The sequence below is a fragment of the Cannabis sativa genome, chromosome 3, assembly GCF_029168945.1.
Source record: "Cannabis sativa cultivar Pink pepper isolate KNU-18-1 chromosome 3, ASM2916894v1, whole genome shotgun sequence".
NCBI classification, from domain to species: Eukaryota; Viridiplantae; Streptophyta; class Magnoliopsida; order Rosales; family Cannabaceae; genus Cannabis; species Cannabis sativa.
Window position 1 is genome coordinate 8,184,965 of NC_083603.1, and position 15,653 is coordinate 8,200,617.

Genomic DNA, 15,653 nt, shown 5'->3' on the forward strand with positions numbered 1-15,653 from the left:
GCACCAATAATCTGGTGTGATAACATGAGTGCTAGTGCACTTGCTGCCAACCCAGTCTATCATGCCAGAACAAAGCATATCGAGTTAGATGTGCACTTCGTCAGAGACAAGGTTCTACAAAAGGAGTTGGAAATCAGATATATACCATCTCATGACCAAATTGCCGATAGTCTGACTAAAGGTCTTGCACATTCAAGATTCCAATTCCTGATTGACAAACTCGGAGTGACTTCATCACCCTCTCGTTTGAGGGGTGGTGTTACAGGATAAAATATGCAGGGGGTATTTCAGTCTTTATGATCTCCCAAGTTGTTGGAAATTTGCAATCCCTATGCACAATCACAGTTGTCCTATCCTTACCGTTAGCACAGATTTTTAGAGATTCATTTTCTGTTATGCAATGATTGTAATGATTGCCTGTATTGATTAGCTCCACGTGTAAGGCTCAGATCACTGGCCATTTTCCCCTGTTTGTACTCTGCTGCATTATAAATACAATTGTCTGCATCAGTATCAATTGAGCTGATCATTTTCACCTTGAATATACTCTGAATTTTGACTTTAGGAACTAATTTCTCATTTATTTTTTAATTGTAATCGGTTTAAATTATTGTGTGTTACTTGTTTATATTCATTATATTTTATAATCGGTTCTATTGTAGTTATAATCGGTTTTGAGTTATTTCGTGTTATGGATTTTTATTCATTATAACACTATTATAGAACCGGTTCTATTAATTATAACTGGTTTGAGTTATTTTGTGTTTTTTGTTGTTATTCATTGTGTTACAGAACCGGTTATATTTTAATTATAACCGGTTTGAGTTATTGTGTGTTATTTATTTTTATTCATTATGTTATAGAATCAGTTCTATTTTTATTATATCCGAGACATTTGATCCCCACATTTTTTTAAAAAAAAATTATAACCGGTTTTATGAGGTATTATGTATTATGAACTATTTTATTGTGGAACTAGTTTTGTTTTTAATTTATATTTCAGTGTTTTAGGAACTGATTTCTTCTTTGTTTTTAATTGTAATCGGTTTGAGTTATTGCGTGTTACTTATTTTTATTCATTATGTTATATAACCAGTTTTATTTTAGTTATAACTGGTTTGAGTTATTTCGTGTTATTTATTTTTATTCATTATAATTCTGTTTTGGAACCGATTATATTTTAATTATAACTGGTTTGATTTATTTTATGTTATTTGTATTTATTTATGAGATTTTTTCTATTATAGACCAAAAATAGATGAAATTTACATTTATGACCCTAAAAAAGGAAATAAACAAAAGTGGAAACTAAAAAGTTGGTAATTACAAAAATACCGGCCAAGCAAAACGGAACACCATCTTCTTCGTGACACAGCCGCACCCTTCTTCGTGACCCAGCCGTCCAACCCCAACAACCCAATCTCAACCATCTTTCTTCCAAAACCAGCAAAATCAAAATCTAAGAAAATGTAGAACTCCTAGGAAACAAGCTGAATCCCAAAAATCCAAAATCAAAAACGAAAAGGAAAAAAAAACCAGGAAACCTCCATTGATGTACAAAAAAAACTCAAAAACAATAATCATTGAACAAGGAAATCGCGATCAGAGGAGAAGAACCGAGTAGAAGGAGAGCTGGAAATCAAAGAAACTCATCCATGATTGAATCAGAAGGAGAATTGAAGGTAAACAAATTTTTTCATGAACGTGAAAACATCTTTTAGTGTAGATGAATAGAAATTTGATATTAATTGATGAAAACCGGATTAAATTGAAATAATAATGAAATATTGATGAAGCTGACAAAAAAATAACAACGGTTTGCATGAAAATAAACATTAACGCATATAAATAGTTGCTACAGTGTTTTATTCTGAAACTGTTGTTTACAAGTTGTTTTACGTTGGAATAATAGTTGTTTGAGATCTACAAACTAGAAAATATGAATCTATTGTTATTAATTACTGATTGCTTTTAAAATAGTTGTTTGATAGTTGATTTAACCTATATAAATAGTCGGCCAGCTGAAAGTGGTAGATGCATAAGTTATTGGTGGAAAGAGTTGTTTATTGGTTGTTTTGACAGATTAAAATAGTTGTTTGCAACTACAAAAACTGAACCAAGTAAATAATTTACATTATTTCAGGAAACGGAACCATTACAAATATTGGTGCAGAGCAATGGGCATTGGGATGACAAAAAAAACTATGTTGATTATGAATCAAGTGGAGAATTAATTTCGACCAAGTGCACTTTTGAGGAACTAATGAGAATAATGATGGAAGAACTCCAATGCAACCATGAATCAACACAACTACAACTGAAATATCAACTGAAGGAAGGAGGCCAACCACTACAAATCAAGGATGACAAAAGTCTGTTGTTCTACATAAAGCTATTAACGAAGGAGGTTGATTTCACAAGGTACCCATTGTGTGTGAACAAAACCAGTAACACGGCACCACCTAACCAAACAATGGTGTGGAACAATATGATCATGGAATCGTATGAGAACAACGCAGCACAGGAAGACTTGCAGCAACCTGGAAACAACACGGCAACAACTTCCAAGCAACAACTATCTGCGCAGACGATGGGATCTGGTGAAGTTGATACATTTTTCCTAGAAACAGGAACAGTGTCATCAGAATCAACCATACAACAACCAGAAAACAACAGAGAAAAAACTACAGCAGTAGATGAAGATTTCGACTTCACCGACTATGCAAAGCTTGTGGCTGCAGAAATGGTACAGCAACTCGAAAACAACCAGGAAGAAGAAGAGGAAGTGGACAACACAGAAATGATTATCATCAATGACAAACGACATGAAACAATAGAGAAGGGGCAAATTTACAAGGACAAAGAAACATTGATAAGTACACTATGCTACTTTGCAATCAAGAAGACATTTCAATACAAAGTAGTGAAATCTTGCACAAAAGAATACAACATAGTGTGTTTGGACACAAACTGCAAATGGAGTTTAAAGGCTACAAAAAATGGAAACACAGAAACATTCATAATAAGGAGCTACGAAGAAGAACACACATGTGCAGTTACAATAAGATTTGGAGATCAACGACAAGCTACATCAAAGTTGATAGCAGATTTTGTAAAACCAAAATTCTTGAACCTGAAAACAAAGTTCAGCCCTGCAGACATAAAGACAGAAATGAAAGACAAATACGGAATAAAGATGAACTACATGAAAGCATGGCGTAGTAAAGAGCGAGCACAAACCCAGCTACATAGGAATGCTAAAGAGTCGTACAATCTCTTGCCAAGATACCTGTACATGCTACAGAAAACAAATCCAGGTAAAAAAAATTTAAAAATTTTACTTTGAAAATATTTGTGAAAAAACAGTTGTTTTTGCGTTGTTATTTCGTTGCGTACATGTTGTTTGACAAAATCCTGTTTGATTAAAATTCAGGAACATTAATAGACATAGAGAAAGATGATGATGACAGTTTCAAATATGCATTTGTTGCATTGAATGCTGCTATAAAAGGTTGGCCAAACTGCAAACCAATCATCGTGGTAGACGGTACATTCCTAAAGGCCGCGTATGGAGGCACGTTGCTCACTGCCAACACACAAGATGCAGAATCGAAATTTTTTCCACTAGCATACTGCATAGTTGATTCTGAGAACGATAAATCGTGGGAGTGGTTCTTAAAAAAAATAAAAGAAGCATTCGGGGTTCGAGAATGTCAATGCCTAATATCAGACAGACATGAAAGCATCATCAAAGCAACTAGGAAAGTGTTCCCTGAAATAACACATGGCTACTGCATCTTCCACCTTTTGTCGAACCTCAAAACAAAATTCAAAAAAAATGCAAAGCATTTCAGAGTGCCATTCTTTGCAGCTGCAAAAGCTTACACAGAAATGGAGTTTGAATTCCATATGAGGGAGCTAGACAACTTGGATAAGCGCATAAGACCGTACCTGGAAAAAATTGGCCATGAAAAATGGTCAAGGTATCATTCAGAAAACAACAGGTGAAAACTAATAAGAAGGATAAAATTAATGATATATTCACATATTTAAAGCGTTGTATTTGCGTTGTTTTTGCGTTGCGTTTGAGTTTTTTTTCAAAAGTAGAACTATGACAGAAACTGTCCAAATTATAGGTACTCTACCATGACATCAAACATAGCTGAGGCACTGAACTCAGCAAATTTAGCAGCAAGGGAAACACCAGTGACAACATTAATGGAGTGCTTGAGGGCACAAATGCAAGAGTGGATATACAATAATAGAAAGGAGGCACAAAAATGCACAATAAGGCTGACACCATCATCTGAGAAAAAACTCATAAGGAACTATGTACAGTCATTGCGACTAACAATAAGTTGAGATTATCGTTCGCATAAAGTAAAATGAAAACAGTTGTTTTTGCATAGTTTTTTGGTTGTTTTAAAGTTGGTTTAAAACATGCAGGTGAAACCAGCAAACCAAAACCTGTTTGAGGTGATAGATGAAGACAGAACAAGAATAGTAAACTTGAAGGAGAAGACGTGCACATGCAATAGATTTCAAAAAGATGAAATGCCATGTAACCATGCAGTCGCCGTCATGAAGGACTTGAACATAAACACATACAACTACTGTGCACAATACTACACATCAAAAGCATGGCTGCAAACATATGAAGAAACAGTATACCCAGTTGGAAACGTAAGAGAATGGGAACTTCCAGAATTTTTTGAAGACATCATAGTGTTGCCTCCAAAGGAGAGAATCAAGTCTGGAAGGCCGAGGAAAAGAAGAATGGCAGCAGCTTGGGAAACAAAGAAACAAAACAAGTGTGGCAAGTGTGGACAAAAGGGACATAACAAAAAGACCTGCAGAAGAATTACAGCATAGAAGTGGAAACAACTACACATCAACCAAAAAACAACTATATTAAAACATTTAGAAAACACATACTGCATATTACGATTGGTTGTTACATACATTTTTTTATTGTGATTCTTTATGTGGAGAGATATTGATAATAGGGAATTGGTATTATTATCATTAATATACAAAAGAACATCAAATATTATAGTTAAATAATTAAATGAGTGGAAGAAGGTTAAAATTAATAAGAAGGAAAAAAAAACTACATAAAGTGATTAAAATGAAATTTAGTTGTTTGTCCGATGGTTGTAATAAGGTTGTTAATAGTATGCTGTCATGAGTTAAAGTAAATATAAAAATTAAAAATCCAAAAATATGAACAAATAAAAAACCAATTCCAATAAAGAAAAAAACATTATAGAAACAACAACTTGTCTATGATTATGAACATAATCTGGTAATAGAAAAAACAAAAGCTAAATAAAAAAAGTAGTATTTCCAACAACAACCAATAGATAACTAAGACAAATTCTTCTTTGGACCCTTTGGAGGAGCCTCATCTTCACTATCAATAAAATCCAATTCTTTCATGCGAGCATACTTATAGAACAACACAGCAAGCCTATCACGGTGTTTCTTAACATCAAATATGGGAGAAATCGGTTTCATATCAATGAAGTATTCGGCGAACGATGCAACGAAACAACCACAGTCACTGCAAAACAACCAAAAAACAATAGCAGAAAAACTTAAAAAAGGAAAATAACATACAAAATTTTAAAAACATTTGAAAATAAAAAATAAAAACAACTTACTTCGAGGTTTGTTGAGGCAAACCATCAACCTTAACAACTTCGAAAGGGTCTAAACAAACCGGTTTGTTTTCCTTTTTGAACTCATCAAACAAAGCAAAAAAGTGGGGCAACAACACCGCAAATGGCTGACAAGCTTTGATAGCAGCACTATCTTTCATAGCAGTCGACAAGGAGTTGTACATGTACATACGCCTTTCCTCAATATTCAATCGACCAAGAATCCAATGTGATTCAGTCTCCATATGGATGATAAACAAAACATGATCGCACAAATGCCAAGGGGAACCACATAACATTTTTCTACCTCTGATATAATCAGCAATGGCATGCTGGGCAGTTATCAAAGAAAGATTTTTTTTCTGTGCAATAAATTTTTCATACAAAGCATGAATGGTTTTGAAGAATAAGCAATCGGTGGTTGTGAACTTAACCTTTGGCTCCTTTGCATACTTTCCTTTTTTACGTAGATAGTAAAAAATGATGTCCAGATGCTAAACAATAAAAAATGAGAAATGTTCAAAAATCAGAAAATGAATTATATTTCAACAACTAAAAAACAACCAACAAACAACATGAAGAAAACTACAGACTGAAATCTTTGAAAAAAATCAATAAAAAAAAATAAATTAACTTACAGAATTAGTTAAACATTGGCCAGGATATGCAAGCTTGTGGAACCACATCTTGGTTGCAACATCTTCCACGCCAAAACGAAAAGGGGGAACAATCTTATCCTTACCCTTCAAGTAAACCTTGTCCTTGTCATGCCTAACATTTTAAAAAAAAAAAAATTGAAACATAAATAGTAAAGTAAAAAACAAAAACACAACAAAAATGCTGAAAATAAACACTTACGGATCTTTCTTCGATCGGCGTCCTTCACCAAGCCACAAGTCAAAATCATTCTCGTCTTTATGTTCTACATCTTCACCAATCTTATCATCGAGAGGACACAACCCAGCCACATACTTAACAACTCCATAACCAGAACCATCTTTAGAACTAGAAATGGAAGAGTCATACTCCAAAAACGGAGACGTCAGCGCTATGGGTTTCTTAGATTTCCTCTTGTCAACAAGAGGAGTTTCTTCAACGGGAATTGGGTCATCTTCAAGTTCAATGTTAGAGTCAACATTGAGACCTGTTGCACCCATCTAATATATTTTTTCCACAAAAATGAAAGAAAATAGACAGTGTTAAACACAAAAAGTATGAAGAAACTAAAAAACAACCAAAAAAAAAAATATACCTCAAAACAAACAAGACGACGATCCGTAACCTCAACATTTTCGAACCGAAATCTGTTTACAAGGATCACCACCAATTCCATCTGAAGACATCTGTTTATATATGGTATTAAAAAGGAATTAGAGCATGGTTAAAAAATAACAACCTTTACACAACCAAAAAACAACACAAAAGCAACATTACCATAATCTCAACTGCTTTTACACCGGACTGAACAGTAGCCTCAACATCTATTTGAATAGGCCCGTCATTGAAATCAACGAAATTCTTGATACAGAAAATAAAGGAAAAAGAAAATGGAAAAAAAGTGAAGTTATTTTTTGTGAAAGACTTCAACAACTAAAAAAAAACTACATAACAACTTAAAAACAAAATAAAAACAACAAGTAAAATAAGAAGACCAACAATAAATTGCGAACAACATAATCTATAAACACAGCCATATAAATAACATAATAAATACAAATAAATAGTCTGAAAAATAGTTGCAAATGTCTTAAAAAAAAATAAAACATAACAAGAGACATAACAAGAACATAGAATTACAAGACCACTACCTAAAACGGACTTACAACAAAATAAACCACACAAAGTAACTAAAACCTAGTTACATTGTCTACTTATCTACCTTCTCCTCACTATCAGTGGATTCATCATCACTGCCCTTATCATTTTTTTCTTTTGAGTCAGAATCTTCATCAGCTTGACCATCCTTCTGTTCACCTTCACTACCCTCACCTTCTTCATCACCCATAACATTCTCTTCTTCATTGTCATCAGTTTCTTCAGATTCATTTAAATCAAAATCTGCTTCATCACCACTTCCATCATCATCATTGGAAGAGTCACTGCCTTTGTCCTATATTGAAATTACAAATTAAATTAGTATAAAACAACTTAAAAAAAACCGAAAAACAACTATTGAAAAACTAAAATACCTTGGCATAGGAATCGGCAAAAACAGTAGAAAACTGTGTCTGCATTGAAGCCATCTGAGCACCAAAAGAAACAAACTGTGCAGACACAAACTCTTTCAACTCAACCAAATCAGATGAAATCTTCTGTTGGGAAGTATGCAACGAATCGATCTTGACCTCCAACCCATGAAATTTCTCAGAAAAAGCATCAAGCTTGACAGAAATGTCACTCTGAGCAACAGTTGGCTCTTCGGGAACAGGAAGACTCTTGTAAGAGTTGTAGTCGGTGTCGAACTTGAAACTGCTCAGTTTCAAAGCTTTGAACTCACCAGCCGTGGGCCTCATATTTGAAAGTTGCAGCTGATCAAAAAACACCAAAATAAAAATTTCAATTATGAAAATTATTAATAATGAAAAACAACATAAAAACAACTACTGAAAAACCAAATTACAACAAACAGATATACCTTATCTTTGGAAACATCAAAAATAGTAGTCTTCAAAACTTTGAAAGTAGGCTGACTATTGCATGTCCACTGAGTGATCCTTGGAATACGAGAGTTTTCCTTTTGGCAGTACTTCCCTTTCATGTACTTACAACACTCGTAGAACCAAATTTGAAGAACATGAGGACAACCAATCAAAGTGTAAAAAACACTCGGCCTCTTTCCCGAACTCCTTGCCTTCCTAACACCCTCAACCCAACTATCAAGCTTACCCTTCAATGAGGAAATAGTCAATTCAAAAGAACTCCGACCCCAAGCAAATTCATTGTACCTCCCACTATCTACAACATCTAAAATAGACTTGGGTACATTTTTATGCTTAGTGCCACTAAGCAAGAACCACTCCACAAAATACAAAACTGCCAACTTCACAGCATCCTCATCAGAATCACCCCACCTCTTGGTGGTAAAACATTCCCTAACAGATTCCTTAGTGATAGAGGACGAAGTTGGCCAATATTTTTCACAAAGACTATTAACCTCTTGCTTAAAATCTAAGACACTACAGTCACCTTCACAGTCTAACCCAGTAATCAATGCAAACTCCTCAATGCTAAACCTAAGCCTAACACCGCGTATCATTACCCACAACTCAGCATCATTAGGTTGCTGAACCTCCCGGAGCAACAACCCATGAAACACTTGGGGTTGAACTTTAAAATCAGGAAGGTTAAGGAAATGACCAAAACAGGTTTTCGAAAACATTTCAAGCTGTACATCTGAAAGACAAGACTTAATGTTCTCTATCACCTGGAAAGTAGCAGTCGAATAGGCTTTCGCAATGAATAGATTCTTCTGGTCATAAATATAATCCCATTCCTGTAACAATTGAAACAAAATAAATCAGGACAAAAACAAAAAAAACAAAAACAAAAACAGAAAACAAATAATAAAAATAATTTTTTTTTTTTTAAAAAAAAAGGACACCTTAGGGGGATTTTTCTTTGGTAGGTCAAATCCTTCAACCTTCACTGAGGTCCTAGAATGGACCTGCAAAAAAAAGAAATACAAAGTAAAACATAAGCAACAAATTTTAGATACAATAACAATGAATATATAAAAATGTAGTAACCAAATTACAACCAATAAAAAACCTAAAAACAACGTTTATGAAACCCTTACAGTATGATAAATGTAAGAGATAAACAACTTTCAAAAAAATACAGTAACAACACTGTCACAACTTATAAAAAAAACAACTAAAATATTAACAACACTGTACAAGCTCGTTGTTATGAAATTTCGAAAATGGTAGTCGATAATAGTAGTGTGACAAACAACCGAGAAAAAACTCACAATAAACATATACAAAACTAAAGAATGAACAACACTGAAAGATCTTGTTGCAATTGAAATTAGTGAAATGCTTCTCAATACTAATAGTGTGTAAAACAACCGAAAATAAATTCACAATAAACATATAAACAACCAATGGGGAAAAGCAATTCAAAACTGTAACAAAATACGAATTGAACTGGGCAATTTTTCAACAACCAAACAACAACTGAATAAAAACAACAAAACAACATCAACCACAATACATGACAGAAATACATAAAGAACACCAAAAAAACATAAAAACATCCTAATAAACACCTAAACCAGTGACCTAAAAAGCTCATGTAAAAATTAACACAATAAAATGAAACCAAGCAAATTTAAATTACCTTCGATTCAACTTTGGGCTTTTGGTCCTCAACATGCACTTCATCCTCAAAATCAGAATCTGAGGAAACCTAGAACAAAAAATGGGGAAAACTTTAAATCATCAAATGTAACACCACAAATAAAACAACCAGAAAAAAACTAAAGAAAAATTTAAAAACAACAAAGAGAAACTTACATCGCGTGCAGACTTGGAAATTTTTGCTCTCTTAGTCTTAGGAGCATCGGCTTTAACAGGAAGGGCTCTTTTCTTAGTGCCCGATGTCTCTGGAACATCAGCCACTAAATTTTTAGCAATTTTTTTTAACCCCATCTTAGGTTCGACTTTGGAAGTAACAGTTGGAGGCTTCTTCGATTTTTTAGAAAGTTTCTTCGCCGGAGATGGTGATTTCGAACCACTTCTAGTGGTTGCCATTTATATAGAAAAAATATAGTGGAGGATGACAATGTAGGTTGAGGAAAACGTGGGTGAGGGCTTGGAGAAGGTGATCGTGGGAAGAAGAAATGGGTTAGGGCTTGATAATGGTGATCGTGGGAAGCTCGGTTTGAAGAGTGGAAGAATCAGATAAATGAAAAATTCAAAAAAAAAAAAATAAGAAAGGAGTAATGAGGTGGCGTGCGTGTACGTGTGTAAGGAAGAAGGGAAAAGGTAAAATTGTAATTATTAAACTTTTTGAAAAGTAAAATTGAAAAATATAAAAGTTAAAAAAGTTTAAAAAACCGTGTATTGATAAAAATGTAAAAAAGATGTCAATTTTGACATGAGGTGTAAAAATCTCTTTATTTATTGTGTTACATAACCGGTTATATTTCAATTATAACCGGTTTGAGTTATTAATTTTTATTCATATAACCGGTTATATTTTTAGTTATATATGAGACATTTACTTTGGTGACTTTTCCGTTGACTTTCCGTCGACTTTTCCGGCGACCGTGATTTTTTTGACGACTTTTCCGTTGCCGGTGACTTTTCCGGCGACTTTTCTGGCAAAACTTATTGTTGTTTTAAAAATATGGGATTTCTATTTTTTTTACAAAAATATGGCATAAAAAACCCATATAAATATCAAAAAAATTAAAAAACCCATAATCCTATAGTGTTATTTATTTATGCCATAAAAAAATAGGAAAATTTACATGGTATACTAACTTTTGCTATTTTTTTACAAAAATACTGCCAGGCGGTATTTTTTTTCTTTTTTACTGTGTTTTTTTATAAGTTTCATACTGCAGTATACTGTGTTAAGTTTTCACTGGTGTTCTACTAGTATTTTACTAGTGTTCTACTGTTGTTTTGAGTTGTTCTGTTTTGTGTTTTACTGGTGTTTTATAAAAACACAGTATTTTTGAAAAAATTTCCGTGTGACAGTATTTTTGTAAAAGTTAACCCATATTCCAGTATTTTTGTAAGTTTACCAAAAAATAAACCATACACTCAATTCTCATACGGAAATTTACACCCATTACTGTTTTTTCCTTTTTTTTTTCGTTTGTACTGTGACACGGAGGATTTTACTTTTATACTGTTTTTCTTTTTTAATTTTTTTTGGCAGTATACTGCCTTTGGAAAGTTTAATATACAATGGTTTTTTTTGCTTTACACTTGTCACGATAGGGTTTTGCCACGTTTTTGTTTAAAAAAAGAAATCATTTTTTATTTTTTGATTTGACGGTTTTGTACACTTATCAAAAAGGTGGTGTACTTTTATATATTTTTATTTTTATTTTTTTCGATTATAAAATTTTTTACTATAACCCACTCTCTCCTCAACTGTTCATCTTCTTCCCCCATTTTCAGTTTTTCTTTACAGTTTCGAGTAGTGGGTGGTTTATCCATTTGAAAAAAATTTCAAATCTCATCCCACTTTCTTAAACTTCCCTCTCATTTTCCCCCCCATTTTTCTAATTTTTGTCTATAAATACCTTCATCATTGCTTCTAATGGTCGTTACTCGTTCATCTCCTTCTCTGGCTAAAGCTACAAAACCCACAAAACAATCCCAGAAAACCAGACCCAAATCAAAAATGGGTAAAAAAATATTAAAGACAACCCTCCTAGCCCCACTTCCCCTTCTGCTAAAAGAAAAACTCATGGTGGACCTTCGAAGAACACTCGAGGGAAAAGACCTCGAACTGTGGTTGAAAACTCAGACTCAGATTTTGAGTTGAAATCTGAATTTCTTAAGCCGCCTGTCTCTGTGAAGGTATTTTACTATTTATCTTTTGTTGTTTTTGATTTTTTTTTTTTTTTGTTAAATTCGATTTTTCAAGTTCATATAACTGGGTATATGTTTGTTTTTGTCTCTGTATTTGTATATGTTTTATATATCTTGTTTGATTTATTTATGTGTTTTTTTTTTAATTTTTATTTGTTGTTTTGTTGGTGTTGTTTCGTTTTATTTTAGGGCAAGGGTAAATCCCCTGTCAAGGTGTTGCCATCATCAGGTGTGGCTGAGGAAATTTCTGTTAATAGGATTGTTGAGGTTTGTGATGTTATGCATTCTGTTCTCTGTTTTTTTCATTGTTTTTTTTTTATTGTTATTTCGTAGTGTTTTGTGGTGTTTTAGCAGTATTTTTATTGTTCTGTTTTTAGGATTGAGAATGCAAGTACACCCAATCTCAATTCTATCATTCTAGAGTAGTAATTTCTGGGTATTACTCTGTAATTGGAGACATTAAGAGAATTCTTACTGAAAGCCAATTGGAAATTTTTTCAAAATCTGTGTTTGGTTATTTTCTTCGGATTCCGGAGTACATAATCCATTACCAATTGCTTCATTGTTTGCTATTGAGGGAGGTTCAGCAGCCTAATGGGTTGGAGTTTTGGGTTTGTGTCCAAGGGAAATATCTTAGGTTTAGTATCGAAGAGTTTGCGTTGGTCACCGGGTTAGATTGTCATGTTGATTCTGATTTTTATCAATTTAAGCAAGATGATAATGAATTGGTCAAACATTGTTTTAAGGGGTACAAAAAAATTACCAAGGGTGCTATTCAGACTACTTTTATTGCTGACAATCTGAAGGATAACGACGATCTTGCAGTCAAGTTGGCTGTCTTGTATTTTGTGCAGTGTTATTTGTTGGGTGGTCCCCCGGGTAAAGTTGTTTCGTCAGAGGAAATAGATGTTGTCGATAGTGGTCGATATAATGAATTTGGTTGGGGCAAGCATTTTTTTGATATCACTATGCATTCTTTGAAGGGTAAGATAGATTCTGGTTATAAGAGGGTAGTTCGTAGTGACGAGGATGGTGGGTATTACAGGTTACTGGGTTTTCCTTTGGCTATTCAATTCTTGTTTTTCGAGTGTTGCCCGTACGTTATTGGGAAACTTTCGTTGTACTCAAATGTTGGCATTCCAAGGATTTTGAATTGGCCTAAACTACCCAAGGACAAGGAGGGTCAGGTGAAAATGGATGTCATGAACACCCTCATTTTCGATCGGTCTTTGAAAGAGGTAATTCTGTTGTTTTTTACACTATTTCTACTGTTGTTTTAATGTTGTTTTTGTATACATTTGTTATACTTTATGTTTCGATTGTTGTTGTTATTTTATAATTTCAGTTTCATGTGCATATATTTTTTTTTTGTTGTTGTTGTTTCAGTTAAAATTACGAAACATCACTCCAACTTCTGTTGAGAGAGTGAGTTTGAGCCTTACTGATTTTTTCTCTGGTGAGACTACTCCCGATGCTGTCAAATTCAAAATTAAAGGTGGTTCCAAGCCTGCTGGTCAACCTGGCTTGATGGGTGCTTCTTCATCATCTGCTCATGAGAATGTCTCCCGAGTTGAGTTTGACGAATTAAAAAAGAGTCTATCTGTTGTTGTCAGCCAGCAAGGGATACTTATGAAATCTGTTGCTGAGATGAACAAGAAGTTCGACATTCTTATTGAGGTGTTTTTTTAATTGTCTTTACTTTTTTTCTGTTATTTTTTTAGTAGTGTTTTTATGTTGTTTTATACAGTAAATTAATATTTTTAAGTTTTTTATGTTCTCAGTCATCCCAAGGTGGTCATACTCACAATGGATCTCAGTCTGAAGATGCTCTTCGTTCTTCAGAAAATGAGGATGATGAAGATTCCACTTCAGAGGAAGATGAGGATGATAAAATCGAGGATGACAAAGGAGATGAACATCATGAGGATGAAACTGATGATGATGATGATGATCTTGATGGAGCTGGTATTGGTGCTGGTCAGGATGAGGCTCACACGGGGGATGTTCGTAATGATGAGGGTGTTGTTGTCCCCGAGGTTGTTTCAAGGGATGATGATACCGGCAAGGTGGATGATGCCAAGAAGTCTGACCCTGTGGAACCTGTTGCAGAGATCAAACAGGTGTATTTCTTGTTTGGCCATCATTTTATGTGCCCTTTGTGTGGATTTTGTGTTTTGAGTTTGTTTTAATAGTTTTTTAATGTTGTTTTTGTTGTCAGTCTGAACAGTCTCAAGGTGGGGAGGAGAACATTGATGTTGATGCAACAATTGCATCTGCTGTTAAAGCTGTGGAGAATTTGGTTTGTGTTTCTTTTCTTTTTTCTTTGTAATTTGTGTTTATATGATATTCTATTGTTGTTTTACTAGTATTTTGATTGTACTTTTTGAAATAAAAAATAAGTCTCTTTTTTTTCCATTTTTTTTAGATTGGTTCCTCAACTCATGTCCCTGCTTCTGTTGAGACTTCAGAAAAGATTGATCTTGAAATGGTTGTTTTTCAAGAGACTCCTATTTTACGTCCTCAAAAGAGAGATCGGAAGAAAGGAGCTGTTTTGAAATCTCCATTCATTGAGCTTGCTTCTGGTGCATCTAAATCAGGTTCATCCTCAGTTTCTCCTGATGATTATGTTTATAAGGTCGTTAATATGTGCGTGGTTTGTGCCCGTTGGACAACAAGATTGGTGAACCTGTCGATCCGCAATTGGAAACTGAGTTTGTCACTTGGGTTGATACAGGTCTTAGAAAGCATAAATCTAAGTAAGTATTTTTGTAGGTGTTTTCAGTTATATATCTCTTATTGTTTTCCATTTATTTTTAATTTTTTATTTGTGTTTTGATATTTTTTTTTATTTATTTTTTTAGCACAACAACTAATGTGTATTGTAAGGGTAAGGACACAATATTTCCGCCATTTCATTTTGGTGTTGAGGACATTAGCAACAAGATGTGGTTTCACAACATTGCCTACCCTAATTGTTTCCTTACCAATTCTGTAAGTTTTTTTTTATTATTTATATATATATTTTATTTATTTATTGTATGTTTTTAAGTGTTGTTCTGTTAGTTTTTTTTATAAGATTGAATGATTTTTTACTAATTTTTTTTTTCTGTACAGCACATTGACATTATTTTCTACTATCTTCGTAAGAAAATAATGTACTCAGCCGAGCCGAAAATCAAAGTCACCACAACTGATTGCCTTTTTTGTTCTAGCATAACAAGTTTGTATGAGAAGTTTGTTGAGAAAAACAACGATATATCAGTGTTGTCTCTTTCTCACAATGTGGCCCAGTACATCCAAGGTGGTAAGATATTATGTGCCACTCCTTGGCATTTGGTTGATCATGTTGTTATGCCTATCAATGTAAAATTACAGGATCATTGGATTTGTGGTCGTCTAAACATAGTTGACAGGCGGATATATCTGTACAATTCATTGC

The 15,653-nt window shown here is 33.8% G+C and overlaps 3 protein-coding genes across 3 annotated transcripts; 1 reads left to right on the forward strand and 2 right to left on the reverse strand.

The window, feature by feature from the left end:
• Window positions 1-4,440: 4,440 nt before the first annotated feature.
• LOC133035888 (uncharacterized) lies at window positions 4,441-4,872 on the forward strand. The gene has a single exon (XM_061112327.1). It carries the CDS (start codon window positions 4,441-4,443, stop codon window positions 4,870-4,872), a length of 432 nt encoding a protein of 143 aa, XP_060968310.1.
• Window positions 4,873-5,224: 352 nt separating this feature from the next.
• On the reverse strand, window positions 5,225-6,947 carry LOC115709793 (uncharacterized). Its single transcript, XM_061111618.1, has 4 exons — window positions 6,519-6,947; window positions 6,299-6,431; window positions 5,664-6,154; window positions 5,225-5,563 (listed from the first exon to the last, which is right to left on the reverse strand). Exons 1-4 carry the CDS (start codon window positions 6,815-6,817, stop codon window positions 5,368-5,370), a joined length of 1,119 nt encoding a protein of 372 aa, XP_060967601.1. The 5' UTR covers window positions 6,818-6,947; the 3' UTR covers window positions 5,225-5,367.
• A 19-nt stretch (window positions 6,948-6,966) lies between these two features.
• LOC133035601 (uncharacterized) lies at window positions 6,967-8,188 on the reverse strand. The gene is made up of 2 exons (XM_061111619.1): window positions 7,850-8,188; window positions 6,967-7,770 (listed from the first exon to the last, which is right to left on the reverse strand). Exons 1-2 carry the CDS (start codon window positions 8,171-8,173, stop codon window positions 7,528-7,530), a joined length of 567 nt encoding a protein of 188 aa, XP_060967602.1. The 5' UTR covers window positions 8,174-8,188; the 3' UTR covers window positions 6,967-7,527.
• Between the last annotated feature and the right edge of the window lie 7,465 nt (window positions 8,189-15,653).

Coding starts and splice junctions, on each gene's coding strand:
- LOC133035888 (XM_061112327.1), top strand. CDS start 4,441: ATGCAGGTGAAACCAGCAAACCAAAACCTGTTTGAGGTGATAGATGAA.
- LOC133035601 (XM_061111619.1), bottom strand. CDS start 8,173: ATGAGGCCCACGGCTGGTGAGTTCAAAGCTTTGAAACTGAGCAGTTTC. Junction 7,771..7,849: donor TTGCCGATTCCTATGCCAAG/GTATTTTAGTTT, acceptor ATTTCAATATAG/GACAAAGGCAGTGACTCTTC.
- LOC115709793 (XM_061111618.1), bottom strand. CDS start 6,817: ATGGGTGCAACAGGTCTCAATGTTGACTCTAACATTGAACTTGAAGAT. Junction 6,155..6,298: donor GCCAATGTTTAACTAATTCT/GTAAGTTAATTT, acceptor TTTATTGTTTAG/CATCTGGACATCATTTTTTA. Junction 5,564..5,663: donor TTGCCTCAACAAACCTCGAA/GTAAGTTGTTTT, acceptor GTTGTTTTGCAG/TGACTGTGGTTGTTTCGTTG.